Raw genomic sequence first — 21,060 nt, 5'->3', positions numbered from 1 at the left:
AAGGGGAAGGCTGAGAGGATATTACATGTTCCCACTGCAGAGCCCTAACCCCCTGTAACAGCCTCCCCCCACACTCACCCCAACACCACGCGTCACCACACGCATGCATCATACCCATGATGCTTTACAGTGTCATGCAGGAGGGGACATACTAAGAGTGGCTTCATATCTGCATACCTGCGTGTGGCTATTAATGTAGGACGAACCGTGACAAAGTTGTTGCTTATATGGGTATATGAGGAATGACATCCTTCACTGTATACTAAATAACATCTGACGGCATAGCTTTGAGTGGTGTGTGAGTGCCCTGTGATCTCTTGGCGTTCCATCCTGGGTTGTTCCCTGCCTTGTGTCTATGGCCTCCAGGATATACTCTGGACTCCCTGCGGCCCATAATAATAGGATTAGTGGTTACAAAAGGACGGATGGATGCATGGATGGATGGCACAGCGGTTGGTGCTGGCCAAGTTCTGTGTGTGTGTGTGCTGTGTGTGCTGTGTGTGTGTGTGTGTGCTGTGTGTGTGTGTGTGTGCTGTGTGTGTGTGTGTGCTGTGTGTGTGTGCTGTGTGTGTATGTGTGTGTGCTGTGTGTGTATGTGTGTGTGCTGTGTGTGTGTGTGTGTGTGTGTGTGCTGTGTGTGTGTGCTGTGTGTGTGTGTGTGCTGTGTGTGTATGTGTGTGTGCTATGTGTGTGTGTGCTGTGTGTGTGTGTGTGTGTGTGCTGTGTGTGTATGTGTGTGTGCTGTGTGTGTATGTGTGTGTGCTGTGTGTGTGTGTGTGTGCTGTGTGTGTGTGTGCTGTGTGTGTGTGCTGTGTGTGTGTGTGTGTGTGCTGTGTGTGTGCTGTGTGTGTGTGCTGTGTGTGTATGTGTGTGTGCTGTGTGTGTGTGTGTGTGTGTGCTGTGTGTGTGTGTGCTGTGTGTGTGTGCTGTGTGTGTGTGCTGTGTGTGTATGTGTGTGTGCTGTGTGTGTATGTGTGTGTGTGCTGTGTGTGTGTGTGTGTGTGTGTGCTGTGTGTGTGTGTGTGTGTGTGCTGTGTGTGTGTGCTGTGTGTGTGTGTGCTGTGTGTGTGTGCTGTGTGTGTGTGTGTGCTGTGTGTGTGTGTGTGTGCTGTGTGTGTGCTGTGTGTGTGTGCTGTGTGTGTGTGTGCTGTGTGTGTGTGTGTGCTGTGTGTGTGTGTGTGTGTGTATGTGTGTGTGCTGTGTGTGTGTGCTGTGTGTGTGTGTCTGTGTGTGTGTGCTGTGTGTGTGTGTGTGTGTGTGCTGTGTGTGTGTGTGTGTGCTGTGTGTGTGCTGTGTGAGCTGTGTGTGTGCTTTGTGTGTGCTGTGTGTGTGTGTGTGTGCTGTGTGTGTGTGCTGTGTGTGTGTGCGCCTGTGGTGTCTTTGCATATGTCTGCATTTGTGGATGTGAAATGTCATTTGAGGTGATGCCTGTTTCACACCTGTGGCATTTTCAGGGGAAGGAAGAGTTTGAGAAAAACCAAAAGCAGTTGCTGGAAAAGGGGAACATCATCCGACAAAACAAAAGCCAGCTGGAGCAGCAGCAGGTGTGTCTGTCTGTCTGTCTGCTGTCTGTGCATGATGCTCTGCCTGTCTGGCTATGCACATTACTGTGTCTGTGCAAGATGCTCTGCCCATCTGGCTATGCACATTACTGTGTCTGTGCATGATGCTCTGCCCATCTGGCTATGCTGATTACGGTGTCTGTGCATGATGCTCTCCCTGTCTGGCTATGCACATTACTGTGTCTGTGCATGATGCTCTGCCCATCTGGCTATGCACATTACTGTGTCTGTGCATGATGCTCTCCCTGTCTGGCTATGCACATTACTGTGTCTGTGCATGATGCTCTGCCCGTCTGGCTATGCACATTACTGTGTCTGTGCATGATGCTCTGCCCGTCTGGCTATGCTGATTACGGTGTCTGTGCATGATGCTCTCCCTGTCTGGCTATGCACATTACTGTGTCTGTGCATGATGCTCTGCCCGTCTGGCTATGCACATTACTGTGTCTGTGCATGATGCTCTGCCCGTCTGGCTATGCACATTACTGTGTCTGTGCATGATGCTCTCCCTGTCTGGCTATGCACATTACTGTGTCTGTGCATGATGCTCTGCCCATCTGGCTATGCACATTACTGTGTCTGTGCATGATGCTCTGCCCGTCTGGCTATGCTGATTACGGTGTCTGTGCATGATGCTCTCCCTGTCTGGCTATGCACATTACTGTGTCTGTGCATGATGCTCTGCCCATCTGGCTATGCACATTACTGTGTCTGTGCATGATGCTATGCCCATCTGGCTATGCTGATTACGGTGTCTGTGCATGATGCTCTCCCTGTCTGGCTATGCACATTACTGTGTCTGTGCATGATGCTCTGCCCATCTGGCTATGCACATTACTGTGTCTGTGCATGATGCTCTCCCTGTCTGGCTATGCACATTACTGTGTCTGTGCATGATGCTCTGCCCATCTGGCTATGCACATTACTGTGTCTGTGCATGATGCTCTGCCCGTCTGGCTATGCTGATTACGGTGTCTGTGCATGATGCTCTCCCTGTCTGGCTATGCACATTACTGTGTCTGTGCATGATGCTCTGCCCGTCTGGCTATGCACATTACTGTGTCTGTGCATGATGCTCTGCCCGTCTGGCTATGCACATTACTGTGTCTGTGCATGATGCTCTGCCCATCTGGCTATGCACATTACTGTGTCTGTGCATGATGCTCTCCCTGTCTGGCTATGCACATTACTGTGTCTGTGCATGATGCTCTGCCCATCTGGCTATGCACATTACTGTGTCTGTGCATGATGCTCTGCCCGTCTGGCTATGCTGATTACGGTGTCTGTGCATGATGCTCTCCCTGTCTGGCTATGCTCATTACTTTGTCTGTGCATGATGCTCTGCCCGTCTGGCTATGCACATTACTGTGTCTGTGCATGATGCTCTGCCCGTCTGGCTATGCACATTACTGTGTCTGTGAATGATGCTCTGTCTGACTATGTGCATAATGTTGCTTTTCTGCCTATGCATATTATTGTGTCTGTCTTTGCATAATGCTGCGTCTGTACGTCTGTCTGCATAATGCCGCAAGATGCCATCTCTCTGTGTGAAAGCCTTCTGTCTGCTTGTGCATGATGATGCCTATCTGTCCGTTTGTCTGTATGATGCTGTGTCTCTGTCGCATGTTCCCCCAAATTCGTGTAGCTATAAATAAGGGCTATAAATAATGCTCTCATAAGGGTGACACCTCTCCCCCTCTCACACAGCTGAAACAGTTTGAGCGGTTGGAACAGGAAGTGAGCCGACCGATCAACAACGACCCATCTGGCTGGAGCCCGCCGTCCCACTATGGCGCTTCACGGGGGGGGCTCAGCGCCAGCGACCGCCAGCTGCTGCTCTTCTACCTGGAACAGTGCGAGGCCAACATCACCACGCTGACCAATGCCGTGGACGCTTTCTACTCCGCCATCGGTGCAAACCAGCCACCCAAGATCTTCGTGGCGCACAGCAAGTTTGTCATCCTGAGCGCGCACAAGCTGGTCTTCATCGGCGACACACTGGCGCGGCAGGCCAAGTCGTCGGAGGTGCGGGCCCGCGTGACGCAGTACAGCAACGCGCTCTGCGAGAAGCTCAAAGACATCGTGGTGAGCACCAAGACGGCAGCTCTGCAGTACCCGTCCGCCAGCGCCGCCCGGGACATGACGGAACGCGTGCGCGAGCTGGCCACCCGCACGCAGCACTTCCGCACGGTGCTCACCCAGCTAGCGGCCATGTGAGGGCACCCTTGGTCCCTTCCCCCTCCCCCCACGGACCACTGCCTCCTGGGCTTTTAATCTCCTCCAAAAAGATGTCTGTCAGACTGGCCAGTTGTACATGGATCTGTGTAAATACTCAGGCTGCACTTGGGACGGGTAACAGAAGCAGCATTACTGAAGATCCAGAGAGAGACCGTAGTTTTTAGACTGATCATTATCACCATTACTGCTTTACTGTAACTACAATGATATGAATTTTAATAGTTGCTATTATTATTATTATTATTATTATTATTATTATTAAGGACCGAGCTGAAGGCTGTTTCAGTTTTTAACTCACATATGTAGAAATCCTTAATATGGTTTCCCCCCCGGGACAAATTACGGGAAAAAAGAAAAAGAAAAGCCCCTTCAATCTAAGGAGAGACCAGCGGGGTGTGGAGAACGGAAGACAGGGGCGGGGCCACATTGACAAACCAGTAATAGTGTCTTCAGGTCTGCCATTGTCATGAGACGGGCTCAGCGTGCTAATTAAAGGAGCCCAATTACGCAGATAGCATGTGCTTTAATAGAGTCTCTGCTCCGCTGATGAGATCGGGGAGTGATAACATAGGTCAGTGAGCCTGACTGACTGAGACAAGGCTTTCTAGAAGCTTAGGGGGTAGTGGGGGTCCCTATCGTCATTTTGGAAGCACAGGGGTCAATCAGACCGCTCCCCGTCTCGAACCCCCACCAGCAAAGACATGCCACGCTCTGACCTGCATTGTGGCAATAATCCACACCCCCCAGCCTGTTTCCTAGTCCCCCCCTGGACATCTGTGGTGCCTCCTCCTGCAGGCCAGGGGGTCCCTCCTTCCTGGGGGGGGGGGGTCTTTAGGCAATTATGGGGAGTATAAACAGTCTTCTCTATCACCACACAAGGAAACATGGCACCGGTTTCTGCTAATCTGGGTAAGAAACACATTCACAGCGCAGAGACCCTCCTGCGCTACCATTGCTAATGCTGTGCCAGCGGACCTGCATCAGAGGAGGCGTGGCCGGGCAGCCTGGCACTCGCAGGACCTGCCAGCGGACCTGCATCAGAGGAGGCGTGGCCAGGCAGCCTGGCACTCGCAGGACCTGCCAGCGGACCTGCATCAGAGGAGGCGTGGCCGGGCAGCCTGTCCCTCGCAGGACCTGCCAGCGGACCTGCATCAGAGGAGGCGTGGCCGGGCAGCCTGTCACTCGCAGGACCTGCCAGCGGACCTGCATCAGAGGAGGCGTGGCCGGGCAACCTGGCACTCGCAGGACCTGCCAGCGGACCTGCATCAGAGGAGGCGTGGCCGGGCAGCCTGTCCCTCGCAGGACCTGCCAGCGGACCTGCATCAGAGGAGGCGTGGCCGGGCAACCTGGCACTCGCAGGACCTGCCAGCGGACCTGCATCAGAGGAGGCGTGGCCGGGCAGCCTGTCCCTCGCAGGACCTGCCAGCGGACCTGCATCAGAGGAGGCGTGGCCGGGCAGCCTGTCCCTCGCAGGACCTGCCAGCGGACCTGCATCAGAGGAGGCGTGGCCGGGCAGCCTGTCCCTCGCAGGACCTGCCAGCGGACCTGCATCAGCTCTTATTTGTCTAACGAGGACTTTATCACTCATTGTTACCTTTTTTTTTTTTTTTTTAAGACCCTGTTAATATTCTACACATTAGAATGTGTCAGAAACTCCCTGGAGAGGAATACAACATGTTGTTGTGTGTAAGTTTGAAGCGAATGAGAAAAGCATACAAGAATAAGCACCCGAGCGTACTGGTATTTGTCGTACTGGTATTCTGTTCTCAGATATATGTTGTAAGATTTGAAAATGTTAAGAAATATGTTAAGGACATACTGTGTATTAAGTAACTGGAAAATATATGTTTAATATATTTTCATTAAAAATACAAACTGTAAGCTGTCTCTTCGTCGGTGCCTGGGGGTAACGCCCCTGCTCCGAGTTGTCTTTCCTGGGGAGACGTGGGCCTGAATCTTACTGAACGAGGTTCGCTGTGGCATTTAAGCTGTTGGGGTGACTGGGACAGCCTCGTCATGCTGGGAATGCGGCCAGGGGGGGGGGGCACACAGCCGTTTGGTTATGAGTGCAAGCATCCAGAGAGTCACTGAAGGTGCTGGGTTTGAAGCCCAGTGCTCTAAAGTGCAGCCAGCGCAAACAAACAACAAAAACTGTTCTCATGGTGTTGCTAACATCTGCTTGTGGTTACCAGCTTAATAGTGGGAGGCGAGGGCGTGTTGTGGGTATCGAGCTGAAATGAAAGATGCATTGCTGGGCATTGCCAGCCATAGTCATCTGACCTACTTTCTCACAGAAAGGTCACTGAAACCATAGATTGCAATTCCCCACTGCAAATAAACAATGAAAATGCTAATTATGCAAATAATTACAACACATGTTTTACCCAGACAGGCATCCATTCGTTCGTTCGCATTAACTACCTACCTCAGTTTTAACTTCCTCCTGTATGTGAGGTGAACCACATGGGTGGAACGGATGCACTGATAAGGTGCAAAAAGACAAGCGCACAGCCTGAGAAACCCAAACTGGCCCTGATCCAGCCTCGCCTGATTGGGCAGACAGCGAGCTGCCTGAGAAACCCAAACTGGCCCTGATCCAGCCTCGCCTGATTGGGTAGACAGCGAGCTGCCTGGCTGGGCATCTTCATCCCCAGTGACGTGAACCGTCCAATCAGGGTCCGCAGGGCTCCGTCAGTTGCGTGGCACTGAGCTATTCATTGATAATCGGGGCGATATGAAATCAGCAGGCCAAGAGAGTTAATACTTCAAAAAGATGCAAGATGGTATTCAGTCTATAGATTGTAATTTAACAATACAGTTACACTATTTTGCGGATTATTCCCCAACGCACCACAGTTCTCGAAAGTCAGAAAGCGTTACGCGGACGTCGCTCGCCATTATTAAAATGTTCTTAATTCTACATACGTATACAGAGAGAGAGAGAGATGTGCATATATATATATACACACACATTACATATTATTATTAGTATTTTTATGTTACTTATATCTTTAGTCCAACATCCACATATCATATGTGTTGTTTTAATAAGTTTACATGTGTTTAAAGCGTGTGGGAGGGGTATTTTAAGGCTTAAACTATATTAAAAAAATGTTTAATTTATCGCTGATGGTTCTGGAACGCATCTTCCGCGATAGGCGGGGAATCACTGTATAAGGGGGTTTAAATTTTTAATTTGAAAGGAAATAAACATGGTTTCAGTTTTTTTTGTATGCATTTGAAATAGTATGAACACAATATTGTCTTCACAAAGAAGATTTAAATGATTCAGCATTTGATGATTATATCACAGGAGTGCATTATATTTTAAGAGTCAGAATGATTGTATCATTCTTACATTTAAACAATTAAAACATTATTTTTTTACATTTTAATGCATATTATATAATTTTGACATCAAACTGATTTAAAATAATGTATACCCTGGCAATTAGAAAAGAAGTCATTCAGAAGTTACTATGAGCATTAAACATAGTAACGATTATTAGTGAAAAGCTTTGCCTCCCCAGACACTCAGAGCAGGATAACTGGTTGGACGATGGATAGATGGGTTATTGGTGGGTATCTCTGAATGCAGTACAGAGTAACTGAATTATTTGTGAACAGTTTTTTTAATATAACTGTTATTTTTATAATAAATACATTTTTGGACTACATCATATGGAATAAAATAAGTCATAATAGCTACAAGTATTATTTATCAAAGCAATATAAAACATGTATACATATAAACATATACATAAAATACATACTATTTTTGTATGTATTTTTATATACATCTCCCATAATGTTCTCCTCACTCTTCAGGTGTATGAGCTCTCCTCATACCTGGGGTGTCTTTGGGGACGACGAGCAGGTTAGACTGGGTGCACAGGGAGGGCTTTCGGGAGTCTGTGGGGGGCGTGTCAGGCTGCCTCGAGTCCCAGACCCTCTCCATCTTCTTCAGGAGGCTGCTGCTGCCTCTCAGGTTACGCGAGGCAAGGGCGTACAGGAAGGGATTGAGGCAGCTGTTGAAGAAGGTGAGCGCCCCTGCCAGGTTGCGGAGGTGTTCCCCACTGCTCCTCAGTGCGGTGCTCCCCGACGGCGCCAGGGTAGCACAGACGTGCAGGATGTTGGCCACATGGGAGGGGAACCAGAGAGCGAGGAACGCTGCCACCACCCAGATGACCAGCCGGTTTAGTCTTAGTCTTCGGCTCGTGGTGAAGGGCATCTTTTTCACTCTGTGGATGACGTTGGCATAGGAGATGCCGATGAGCACGCTGGGGACTACAAATCCCACGACCGTCTCCAGCATGAGCAGTGCTACCAGCTCCGTGTTCGAATTGTACCATGGCTGGCACCTCAGCCGTCCGTTGTCAAGGACCAGCTTCCTCAGAAACATGGTCGGGGAGCTGAGCAGGAGAGCCAGCAGCCAGAGGCCACCCAGCAACAAAGTGCTTTTCTTCTTCCAGGTACGCAGCCTCAAGGGGTATGCCACCTGTATGTATCTCTGCATGCTCATGGCTGTGACTGTCAGCACGCTCATGTACACGCAGCAGTACAGCGCATAGGAGAAGAGCTTGCAGAAGGCTTCGTTGTAAGGCCAGTCGCCCAGCAATGCCGGAATCCAAGGCACCACCAGTAACAGGGAGAGCAGGTCTGTGAAAGCCAGGTTCAGCATTAGTCTGACAGTCATCGTGGCTTGCCTGATGTTCCGCAGGATTGCCACGATGACCAGCAAGTTGCCAGGAATCCCCACCAGTGAGCAGAGTGCTAGGAGAATACAGGGAGCCACGTTAACTGTAGGTGTCCAATGGGTTGAGTTTGAAGCATTATGCTGCTGCATGCTTGAGAATGACGCCGACTCAATGGAGCTACAGCATCTGAATGCTGTGCTTCTTTTTCTCTGCCAGCCAAACAGAAATACAAGCTGAACTAGAGGGCGTGTGGCCTTCTTATTTCCCGCCCCCCGCCCCCCTTCACTAAAGCCTTGGCGCCATCTGCTGGCCAATCTGTGTAACACGGATCTGAGGGGAACAGTTGTACGCAGAATCTTCCGAGCCTGGCTTCTTTATGTGTGCTGCATTTTTTTTTTCTTATTTTTAGTAGTTTTCAGGTGCCTTAGGGTGGCATTCTCTTTTATTTCAGCTGATGCAAAAGATCACCCCGACATGTTATGAAAAACGCAGCACACATACAGAAGCCTGGCTCAATAGATTCTGCGTGCAACTGTTCTCCTCACTCCACAAAGCTGACCATCCTAATCAATCCAATCACAGCTGGCAAGACTGTATAAAGCGAAATACCTGTTACCATGGGTCTGGTGGGGATTATAAATATCCAGAAGACGACCAAGACGACCCCGTTTACACTGTGAGAGGCGGCATTTTCAACTGAGTCCATTTTACTACCATACTGCAGACTTTCACTTAACAAAACGACATAAGAGGGCTGAACTAAAATAGAACTTAGAATGGAGCAGCACCTTGCATATTTAGACACCCTGATCCGAAGTGTCAAACAACTGAGAAAGCAGTTCCGAGAGAGCAACTATAGGATCTTGGCCGGATGTCGAAATCGCCCCTACAGCCCACACGGAAATAAACTATATAAACATATATGTTTTAATATAGGTTTTGATATAGGTTTTTAATATATGTGACATACTGTATATAAAATTGGCCGTTTCCTATATTATATGTACATATATGCACATATATGTTCACCTATTATTAAATTATTATTATTACTAAAATTATTAAAATCCATAGCTGCTAGACAACATAAATAAAAGCCCAAAATGTAGAAATTTAAATTTTTTATTTACATTTAGAAAGTGTCTTGTCACACAACGACAGCGTGCACCTGCAGGAGCCAGAATTCAAACCCTCAACCTTCCGATTATGGGACAAAAAAACATAAGTTTTTTGCATTTTTTTTTTTTAGTTAGTTCTTAGTTATTGCCTTGATAATAGAAAATATGAGCTATAGGCATCATGTATGACAGTTGCCAAAGTGAGATATGAGCTAAAATGACCAGATCCTGCCATGAGCTATATAGGAGACATATCTTGTATGTACATATAGGGCTTATATGTGGATATAAAGAAGCAATACAGGAGACCTATATGGCCTGTATATGCACATATATGCACCTCAATTTTGCCTATATGTGGCATATATACGCATATATGCAGCATATATATCATCATATATATGCATATATACTGCATATAGGTTTAATATATGCGCATATATCCTCATATAGGTACTTTCCATGTGGGAGACCTCTGGGTATGAACCTTCTGATCACGGAAACAGAGTCCTAGTACACACTACACAGAGGTAACCGCAAGCTACCGTAAAGCAGATGCACCAGTTAAATTATCCCAGACTGTCAGATTTATAGATAATCCGTGTCCAATAAACACAACCACATCTATTCATCTAGTCGGGTCGACTGCTCGATCGCGAGATGATTAATGGATAATGTTTTGTTTCGTTGGTGGCCATCTGGTCGAACGCGATAGGAAAAATATACCAGGTGGGACCACTCCACCCTTTTTTTAGTCCATCCAAAGTATTAAAATAAAATTTCTACTCCAATTTAAACTGGCATATATTGGGCTTCTTTGGGGTCCATTTGCATTTGTGAACATAAAATTTACCATATCAAATGAACAGATTTAAAATAAAGACATAATTACTATTTATGTTGTTAATAAACGGAATAAACTGTATAGATGAACACCGATGTCCAGCATCATGGCCTTAGGAGCCGCGTCATCAGCCCCGCCCTCTAGCTGCCTGTGATTGGTCAAACAGCCTCCACGCGGACACAGCAGCGTATTTCAAAACTGTCTTGCCGGGTGGGCAAGGAGAGGGGGCGTCCCCGCCGCACCCATCAGCACTAAAAACACATGCGGACAGATTGAACGCAAACATCTTCTACATTCAGATATGTCGGATCAGGCAGCCTGTCATTATCAGGAATAATTCTGACAGGAGCAAAACACCATATAACAACGTTTCTGCAAGACTCTCAGTTATACTTAGATTAATGCCACGACAATTAACACTGCTGCCCACATCGTGGTGAGACTCAAACCATAGCTCCAGTATTATTGAATCGTGCATCGATTCCCTCAAGCATCACACTTAAAATGTTTTTTGATGAAATAGAAGAGTGTGGCGCATGGGCGAACTGGCAATCGGGAGCACCGTGCACACCCTTTAAAATGAGTGATTAGCAAGTAGTAAAAGACAGAACCTCACGTGGTACGACCCCGCTTCACTCGCAGGTAGAAAAGGACCTCCTAAAATAAAATAAAAATAGTACAAACCTGCTTTGCGTGATTTTCAGGGTTGGTGTCACTGATACCAGTCTCGATACCGATATTCAGTGTCGGCCCAACCCTAACAATTAGCCCACGTAACAATAACCCAATAACCGGGAGGATGCGTGTACGGCGAATCGATCGTTCCATACATTCCCCGAGTGTGTGGGCTTCTTCTCCTTTCTTCCCCTGCCCGCTAGTAGTTCATCTCCTGCGTCCTATAATAATAATAATAGTAATTATTATTATTAGTTGTATTATTATTATTGTAGTATTATTATTATTATTACACAATAATAGTAATTATCATTATTATTATTAGTTGTATTATTATTATTATTATTATTATTATTATTATAGCGCTACGCACGCGCCTCATTCCAAAGTTGACATTGACGCGTCATGATCATGTCTACTGAGAACGACATTCTTTAAGTTTTTGGGCACTGTTGGTGTCTAATAAGGTAGCAGAGACCAATGACTTGCTAAGGAGGCTGCCCTTGTTCTATGTAGTTATTATCTTTGATATTCTAAAGCTTTCAGAGCGCACTGACTATAATTTGACCAAGTAGAGTAAATTTTCAGCTGATTTTTGAAATTGTGTAATTGCACATAGTTGGTTACTGTTGCTGAAAGTTCCCATTAACATCAGGGTTGCCAACTCTGAAGCATCTGGCTTGACACTCACGCTTTCAGATTCTTACACAGTGGTGGATGTAGAACATTCTAAAGATTTAGGCAGGTTGGCATGGGAGAGCCGTATGTGGGAGTTCTCATATAGAAATACAATTGTACTTCTATAGATAAATGTAAAAGATCCACAAATACATTTTTCGAATATTAATTTTAATATTATATTAATACACACTGCACCTAGTTTATCGTGCTCATATCCGATGTGGTAGAAATTTATGACAATACAGACGGATGCCTTTGTATGTGACTTCGCTTTATTAATGAGCTCAGGGAACAACCATCTTGCTGCCACCCCCGTGGTATATTCCAAAGATTTTCTGGTCAACATAACCTTTAAAGGGGTACATTCACAGTTTGCGCCCCCTCCTCTGAACCAGATCAAACTGGTTAGGGTAGGGGGTGCCTTTGTAACACACACATGCCTTTTGCAGATTGCATCTTTCAGACATCAGCATGCTGCAGGCCTGGGACACCTGAGGGGGCGTCTACACTTTTGCATGACCTGTGTCTTTGTGGTGTTCCTGCAATGCCTGCTACATGTGCTCGATTCTCACACCTCTGTCCTCCAGTCTGCATTACTTCTAACAAGCATTGTGCTCCTAAACATGAGTGCAGCACTCAGCTCAAACCTCAATTCGTTTCTGAGCCTCTTTATCTCGTCAGTGTCAGCTGTCTGTCATCCAGGCGTTCTTGCAGTAATATATGAAAAATATGTTCCAAAAGCAGTTTATCTAAAAGCTAGTTAAGAAAAATATACCGTCTGTTCAATTTTTCTCTTGCACCGACACCAGGAACAACATAATGTTGCTGGCTCTGCACTACCCCTCTGGTCATGTCTCACCACATTTTTTTTTACAGACAGCTTAAGGCGAAAGTTGTGCTGTGCAGCAGAACATTTCACAAGGATGTCCACATAAAGTGCTTTTGCACGCTGGTTCTCAGTGTTGTAGGGTGAGTGCAAATATACCAGTGCAGACACCCCAACCTGCAAACTCTCATTTCAGGGAGCATTTCTACATTGGTTATACACTCACCTAAAGGATTATTAGGAACACCTGTTCAATTCCTCATTAATGCAATTATCTAATCAACCAATCACATGGCAGTTGCTTCAATGCATTTAGGGGTGTGGTCCTGGTCAAGACAATCTCCTGAACTCCAAACTGAATGTCAGAATGGGAAAGAAAGGTGATGTAAGCAATTTTGAGCGTGGCATGGTTGTTGGTGCCAGACGGGCCGGTCTGAGTATTTCACAATCTGCTCAGTTACTGGGATTTTCACGCACAACCATTTCTAGGGTTTACAAAGAATGGTGTGCAAAGGGAAAAACATCCAGTATGCGGCAGTCCTGTGGGCGAAAATGCCTTGTTGATGCTAGAGGTCAGAGGAGAATGGGCCGACTGATTCAAGCTGATAGAAGAGCAACTTTGACTGAAATAACCACTCGTTACAACCGAGGTATGCAGCAAAGCATTTGTGAAGCCACAACACGCACAACCTTGAGGCAGATGGGCTACAACAGCAGAAGACCCCACCGGGTACCACTCATCTCCACTACAAATAGGAAAAAGAGGCTACAATTTGCACGAGCTCACCAAAATGTCATACGAGGAAAGGTTATTTGAGCTAAATCTGTTCAGCCTCAAGCAAAGGAGACTGAGGGGGGACATGATCCAGGTCTATAAGATTCTAACAGGTTTGGATGCTGTTCAACCGAATAGTTACTTCAGCATTAGTTCAAATACAAGAACTCGTGGCCATAGGTGGAAATTAGCGGGAGAACATTTCAAACTGGATTTAAGGAAGCACTTCTTTACACAGCGTGTAGTCAGAGTATGGAATAGTCTTCCTGATAACGTAGTGCAAGCTGAATCCTTGGGTTCCTTTAAATCAGGGCTAGATAAGATTTTAACAACTCTGAGCTATTAGTTAAGTTCTCCCCAAGCGAGCTCGATGGGCCGAATGGCCTCCTCTCGTTTGTATAGTTCTTATGTTCTTATGTTCTTATGTTCTTAAAATTGGACAGTTGAAGACTGGAAAAATGTTGCCTGGTCTGATGAGTCTCGATTTCTGTTGAGACATTCAAATGGTAGAGTCAGAATTTGGCGTAAACAGAATGAGAACATGGATCCATCATGCCTTGTTACCACTGTGCAGGCTGCTGGTGGTGGTGTAATGGTGTGGGGGATGTTTTCTTGGCACACTTTAGGCCCCTTAGTGCCAATTGGGCATCGTTTAAATGCCATGGCCTACCTGAGCATTGTTTCTGACCATGTCCATCCCTTTATGACCACCATGTACCCATCCTCTGATGGCTACTTCCAGCAGGATAATGCACCATGTCACAAAGCTCGAATCATTTCAAATTGGTTTCTTGAACATGACAATGAGTTCACTGTACTAAAATGGCCCCCACAGTCACCAGATCTCAACCCAATAGAGCATCTTTGGGATGTGGTGGAACGGGAGCTTCGTGCCCTGGATGTGCATCCCACAAATCTCCATGAACTGCAAGATGCTATACTATCAATATGGGCCAACATTTCTAAAGAATGCTTTCAGCACCTTGTTGAATCAATGCCACGTAGAATTAAGGCAGTTCTGAAGGCGAAAGGGGGTCAAACACCGTATTAGTATAGATTAGATTAGATCCGCCTGTCGATCTCCCGCTCCATCGTCCCCCCACTCGTGAACAAGACACCGAGATACTTAAACTCCTCCACTTGGGGAAGGACCCCATCCCCGACCCAGAGAGAGCATTCTACCCTTTTCCGGCTGAAGACCATGGTCTCGGATTTGGAGGTGCTGATTCTCATCCCAGCCCACTCGGCTGCGAACTGTCCCAGCGAGAGCCGAAGGTCCGATGAGGCCAACAGGACCATATCATCTGCAAAAAGCAGAGAGCTAATCCTGAGGTCACCAAACCGGACACCCTCAACGCCCTGGCTGTGCCTAGAAATTCTGTCCATAAAAACTATGAACAGAATCAGTGACAAAGGGCAGCCCTGATGGAGTCCAACCCTCACCGGAAACAAGTCCGACTTATTGCCGCCCATGCGGACCAGACTCTGGCACCAGTCATACAGGGACTGAACAGCCCTTAAAAGGAAGCCCGGCACCCCATACTCCCGGAGCACCCCCCACAGGACTCCCCGAGGGACACGGTTGAATGCCTTCTCCAAGTCCACAAAACACATGTAGACTGGTTGGGCAAACTCCCATGAACCCTCCAGAACCCTGCCGAGAGTATAGAGCTGGTCCACTGTTCCACGGCCAGGGCAAAAACCACACTGCTCCTCCTGAATCCGAGGTTCAACAATCCGGCAGACCCTCCTCTCCAGAACCCCCGAATAGACCTTACCAGGGAGGCTGAGGAGTGTGATCCCCCTATAGTTGGAGTACACCCTCTGGTCCCCCTTCTTAAAGAGGGGGACCACCACCCTGGTCTGCCAGTCCAGAGGCACTGTCCCCGATGTCCACTTGATGCTGCAGATGCGTGTCAACCAGGACCGCCTCACAGCATCCAGAGCCTTAAGGAACTCCGTCCGGGCGGATCTCATCCACCCCCGGGGCTCGGCCACCGAGGAGCTTTTTTACCACCTCAGTGACCTCCGTCCCCGAGGTAGGGGAGTCCACACCCAAGTCCCCAGACTCTGCTTCCACATTGGAAGGCGTGTCGGTGGGATTGAGGAGGTCTTCGAAGTATTCCCTCCACCAACCCAAAACGTCCCGGGTTCAGGTCAGCAGCACCCCATCCCCACCATAAACAGTGTTGATGTTGCACTGCTTTCCCACCCGGAGCCGCCGGATGGTGGACCAGATGGTGGACGACTTCCCGTCCGGAAGTCGTTTTCCATGGCCTCACCAAACTCCTCTCAAACCCGAGTTTTTGCCTCAGCGACCGCCGAAGCTGCATCCCGCTTGGCCTGCTGGTACCTGTCGGCTGCCTCTGGAGTCCCACAGGCTAAAAAGACCCAATAGGACTCCTTCTTCAGCTTGACGGCATCCCTCACCACTGGTGTCCACCAGCGGGTTCGCGGATTGCCGCCGCGACAGGCACCAGCTCCGGTCAGCCGCCTCCACAATGGAGGCGCGGAACATGGCCCATTCGGACTCAATGTCCCCCGCCTCCCCCGGGACATGGGAGAAGTTCTGCCGGAGGTAGGAGTTGACAGCTCCGCCCCTCTCTTCACCCGAGTGTCCAAGACATGCGGCCGCAAGTCCGAAGACACAACTACAAAGTCGATCATCAAACTGCGGCCTAGGGTGTCCTGGTGCCAAGTGCACATATGAACCCCCTTATGTCTGAACATGGTGTTCATTATGGACAATCCGTGATGAGCACAGAAGTCCAACAACAGAACACCACTCGGGTTCAGATCGGGGGGGCCGTTCCTCCCAATCACGCCACTCCAGGTATCACTGTCATTGCCCACATGAGCATTGAAGTCCCCCAGCAGAACAAGAGAGTCCCCAGAATGAGTACTCTCCAACACCCCTTCCAGGGACTCTAAAAAGGGTGGGTACAATGTACAGGTGCCCAGCCAGGGGGCAATAAGTACGCCCACCCCCGCTCGGCGCCTCTCCCCACAGGCTGAACTTCACAACCTTGCGCACCATCTCAGGCTCCTTCCCCATCAGAGATGTGACATTCCATGTCCCAAGAGCTGGCTTCTGCAGCCGAAGATCGGACCGCCAAGGTCCCCGCCTTTGGCCACTGCCCAGCTCACAACGCACCCGACCCCTATGGCCCCTCCTATGGGTGGTGAGCCCATTGGAGGGGGGACCCACATGCCTTGTTCGGGCTTTGCCCGACCAGGCCCCATGGGTATAGGCCTGGCCACCAGGCACTCACCATCGAGCCCCACCCCCAGGCCTGGCTCCAGGGGGGGCCCCTGGTGACCCGCGTCCGGGCAAGGGAAAACGTGTTTCCATAATGTTTTTCTTCATAAGGGGTCTTTTGAGCCGCACTTCGTCTGGTTCCTCACCCAGGACCTGTTTGCCTTGGGTGACCCTACCAGGGGCATTAAACCCCGGGCAACCGTCTGATTCAAAATTTTCTCTACTATTTGTCTGGAAACAAAATTAATTTCTTGGTACTATGGAGGACACCCCCTCCCCCCCAGTGGTGTGATGTCTCAGCTTGATAAAAGGGGAAGTTCATAAACGGAAGAAAGTGTATTTCACAACACCTTGTGATAAATAAGGCTCATTCTAAGGGAGCAGCGCTATATTGTGAGGCTGCTTACACACCATGCTGTCGCTTAACTCCTCAAGCTCCAACCACACCATCTTCAACAAGGGCAACATCGGCCCATGCACGATTGTGGGCCTCTGTTGTTTGGTGGGCATCTGCGGTAACATGGGAGTTGTCATGGTGATAGCTCGCAAGTTCAGGAGAGGCGACAAGAACTTCACCCTGAAACTGGTGCTGAACTTGGCCATGGCTGATCTCCTGTCCCTCGTCACGCTGCCTGTGTGGATCCACAGTTGGCTGTTTGGCTGGGTGCTAGGTGTCAAGGCCTGCAGATTCTTCTCTTACTTGATCATCGGCAGCCTGTATTGCAGCGTGCTGACGGTCACCCTGATGAGCGTACAGAGGTACCTGGCAGTCCTCTACACCAGGCAGTGGATGAAGCTTCGTGGGGCTGGGGAGAGGATATTACTGGCTTCTCTGTGGGGGCTGTCAGGGGTCCTGGCTTGTCCAGCCCTTGTGCTAGGAGATGTGGTTGGGGAGGAGATGCGTTGCCGTTGGAAATACAGCTCAGTGGGGGAGATGGTGTTCACCATATCCATGGAGACATTATGGGGCTTCATCGTCCCTTTCACCATCCTGGTCACTTCTTATGGATGTCTTCATCATAAGGTAAATGATACTGCTTTCTTCAGCAGCCCCAGGTTGACCAAACTGGTGACAAGTATTGTTGTGACCTTCTTCGTCCTGTGGTGTCCTCTTCACGTTGTCAATATCATGGGCATCTGTGGCCTCCTGCTGAAGTCCGAGTACCTGAACAACATCTGCGAGACCGGCTGGGCAGTCACTCAGGCACTGACGTTCATCAACAGCTGTGTGAATCCCTTTCTCTATGCCTTTGCTTTCCGGAAACGTAACAAAAAGACGGAGCAGTCCACGCAATCAACGCAGTCCAAGATAACAGAGTTTACTTAAATATACAGTTCGTCATGCTCCTTTGCAGTGTTCATTTTATGAACTCTATTATTTAAATCCATTTCCTAAGCAATATTCCCGGTAAGGATTACAGTATTAAAATGCTAAAGCAAATTCTCACCATTGCTGTAATATTCAGCTCATTTTTTTCTTTTCAAATATTTCAGTGTTTATGCATTTAGTTTTTATTTGTTCCGTCTATACAATATCGGAATCATATTAATAATGAAATTGTAACAATCATGACAATGATTTAAGAGATTTAAATTTTTGTTTTTTTTGTAATCATCTGATAGGCCATTGTCATAGAACCACAACAGTGTTATTTGAGCGTAAATAATACGTAGAAAGTGAAATGTATTTTTATGGTCCTTAACATTTTTGAAGGGGGTGACTTCTCTTATTAACTGTGACACATAAAGTGAAAAGATTACTATCCTCTCTGATAACATCACCTAAAACACCATATAATTATCAGTATCTGCTATCTGCTTCATATCACTGGTAATGTAGCATGTCTTCTATTGCAATAATAAAATAATAAACATTTTTAATGAAAAAATACCATTATAGTACTGTATTATTTATTGTTACCTCGTTAATGTTTCCTAATTAAAGAAAGCATTGTAAAACAAAGCCTTGATCTACATTTTAATCATTTTAATGTGTTATGCTAAAGACATTTCTAATACTTTCTAAATGCATTACATACACTAATGCTTTTATCAAAAGCAATTTACAGTAGAGGGAATAGTTACAAATTACAAGCGATCCCTGGGACTTGAACTAACAACCATTAGAGTGCTTAGCAGGACGCTCTTTTTACTGAGCTACAGGATGAAGTGAAAAGAAATGTCGTAATCATATTAATAAATAGATCAGGCTTAGGCACATGGTACAACATCCTGAAAATTACAAAACAGGCAATCTTACAGAAAAGAAACGTCAGAGAAACAGAATCTTGTCCTTCGAGAAGGAAGGAAGTCTTTTGACATTGTTCTTTTGCTCTGGTGTCAAACTGTGGTTCATGCAGGCTATTAAAGAGCAGGCATGTGCGGGTGGGTTCAGGGAGCCTGGGAACCTGCCCCTTTGGCCGAAACGATTGAGAGTAACGCCACTTTTAAGGGTCTGCGTGCCTGTCACGCAAGATTTACATGTTAGATTGTCATTGGCCCACACCTGGTCCTTGTCTAACCTCGTTACTTGTGCCTGCCCTTACCCTCTTCCTCTGTCAGTCATGGTAGGGTGTGTTTGCCTGTGTTCCATGTTGATGGCGCTCGCTGTAAACCCCTTCCCGGTTTGTTAGTTAGCTCTGTGTTCCCCTGCTTTTCTGTTTCAGTCCTAATTAGTTTTAGTGTTGTTTGTATTGGTTGCCCTATGTCTGAATAGCAGCATGGTGGGTCCTCATTCCTCATGGCTGCAAGGCACTATTAAAGGGTACCACAATTTTAGATAAAGCAGAACTTTTAATTATTTTAACTTTAACTTTTTTCTCTGACCTGACTTTAATTCAGAAACTGCTGATCTCCTGGGATTTTTCTGCACCATTGTCTCTAGAGTTTACAGAGAATGGTGTAAAAAACAGTCTGTCAGTGGCAGTTCTGTGGGTGGATATGTTTTGTTGATGACTGAGGTTGGAGGAGAATGACTGGACAAGTTTGAGCGGACAGGAAGGATACAGTAACTCAAACTCAGACAAAAGACCACTCCTGTAAGCCAAGAACAACCAACCGAGACTACAGCTGGCACAGTTACACTGAAAGTGAACAGCTGAAGACTGAGAAACTTGATGAATCTCTATTTCTGCCACAACTCGAAATTCAAATTCTGGAATTTTTCAGAGAAGGAAACTTCCCATGATCATTTTCCAGTGTGTGTACGGTTGTCAAACATACAAGAGATCTTGAAGGCATTTAAACTTAGCTTAACACTTCATGGAACAGAAACACATTTCCCTTGCAGACACTAATGAATACAAACATAGCCATGGAAATAAATTAAGAGACCACTCTATATTTTTAAACAAATCTGTATTGTTAAATTCTGGATTTATCTTGGTTCTGCTGGCAGAAGGTTAAACTGTGAGACAAGCTGCTCCAGGCTCAAAGTTTCTAAGACAGCAGTACACAAGAACTGGAGTCACTGTTCACTTCAGCTGCGGCGTTGGATAGGTGGGGGTCTTAATGGTGTGCCCAGATTGCCACCAGTTTCTCCACCTCCAGCACATTTGTGAGCCTGTTGCGGATTTGTGTGTGTGTGTGTGTGTGTGTGTTGCAGAAAAAGAGACAGTTGCATTCAGAGGCATCTGATGTTTGGAAAATTTCTACGATTATTGCTGGAATCAGTATCAAGGCCTTGAATGAGTAAAGCTAGCTAGCTAACTAGCTAATCTATTTTGGCTCATCCATTAGCCACCTTGATGTATTACTGGGTCGCTGATTCATTGTTACATGTTCACTTTTACAATTTAATGGTGTATGAACTCACCACAGCCCGGCCTTGTAAGTGGTGAAATGTATAAAAACAAAAGTAGGTACAAAACTATGTTCTCCAGAATGACAAGCAGTCGGTGGTGCCTCATATATTCACAAAATTCCCATGGTAAAATTTCCATGGAAACCGTCCATAAATTTATCCGGAATAATTCTACCCCTAGCTGTGACATTTAGGTGGAATGATCAGAATTTGCTTTAAACAGCTTGAATCCATCTGTGTTGTGTCATAAGTTCCAGGTGGCAGTGGTGTAATAATGTGGAAAATCTTTTCTTGGTAAACACTGCCCTCCCCCCCAATCCAGTTCAGCAGCAAACGCCAAATACATCAAATGTTTGCCTATTTACAACTGAGTGGTGTGAGCTGTGGTGCCGTCGTCGTACATCATGCAAGGACTTTGTGAACTTACAGCGGGCAGCCAAGTAAAACTGCAGAAACAAGATGTCTTTGTCAAGATGTTCGCTACCGGTGAATTTGATTTGGAAAATGTGATTTACATGTACTGAATTGCAAACGTATGCTTTTTGTTTTATTTTTATTTTTTAAGTACTGTATTTGTATTTTT

The 21,060-nt window shown here is 47.0% G+C and overlaps 3 protein-coding genes across 5 annotated transcripts in view; 2 read left to right on the top strand and 1 right to left on the bottom strand.

Moving 5' to 3' along the window:
* The window catches only part of bcar1 (BCAR1 scaffold protein, Cas family member), a 66,032-nt gene extending 60,351 nt beyond the window's left edge, over window positions 1-5,681 (top strand). For all 3 annotated transcript variants that reach the window (XM_072698612.1, XM_072698611.1, XM_072698610.1), the window contains exons 6-7: window positions 1,455-1,544; window positions 3,270-5,681. In XM_072698612.1, coding sequence (XP_072554713.1) covers window positions 1,455-1,544; window positions 3,270-3,779 — 600 coding nt within the window. In that variant the 3' untranslated portion in view covers window positions 3,780-5,681. The remainder of the gene's footprint in view (window positions 1-1,454; window positions 1,545-3,269) is intronic.
* Window positions 5,682-7,038: 1,357 nt separating this feature from the next.
* LOC111851941 (leukotriene B4 receptor 1-like) lies at window positions 7,039-8,687 on the bottom strand. Its single transcript, XM_023827326.2, has one exon. It carries the CDS (start codon window positions 8,644-8,646, stop codon window positions 7,618-7,620), a length of 1,029 nt encoding a protein of 342 aa, XP_023683094.1. The 5' UTR covers window positions 8,647-8,687; the 3' UTR covers window positions 7,039-7,617.
* An 8,370-nt stretch (window positions 8,688-17,057) lies between these two features.
* On the top strand, window positions 17,058-18,566 carry LOC111851829 (leukotriene B4 receptor 1-like). Its single transcript, XM_023827090.2, has one exon. The coding sequence runs from the start codon at window positions 17,088-17,090 to the stop codon at window positions 18,000-18,002; it is 915 nt and encodes a 304-aa protein (XP_023682858.2). The 5' UTR covers window positions 17,058-17,087; the 3' UTR covers window positions 18,003-18,566.
* Window positions 18,567-21,060: the final 2,494 nt, after the last annotated feature.

The sequence above is a fragment of the Paramormyrops kingsleyae genome, chromosome 13 (genome assembly GCF_048594095.1).
Source record: "Paramormyrops kingsleyae isolate MSU_618 chromosome 13, PKINGS_0.4, whole genome shotgun sequence".
Lineage (NCBI taxonomy): Eukaryota > Metazoa > Chordata > Actinopteri > Osteoglossiformes > Mormyridae > Paramormyrops > Paramormyrops kingsleyae.
The sequence above is the reverse complement of the archived record's forward strand: the minus strand, read 5'-3'. Positions and strand labels throughout refer to the sequence as shown.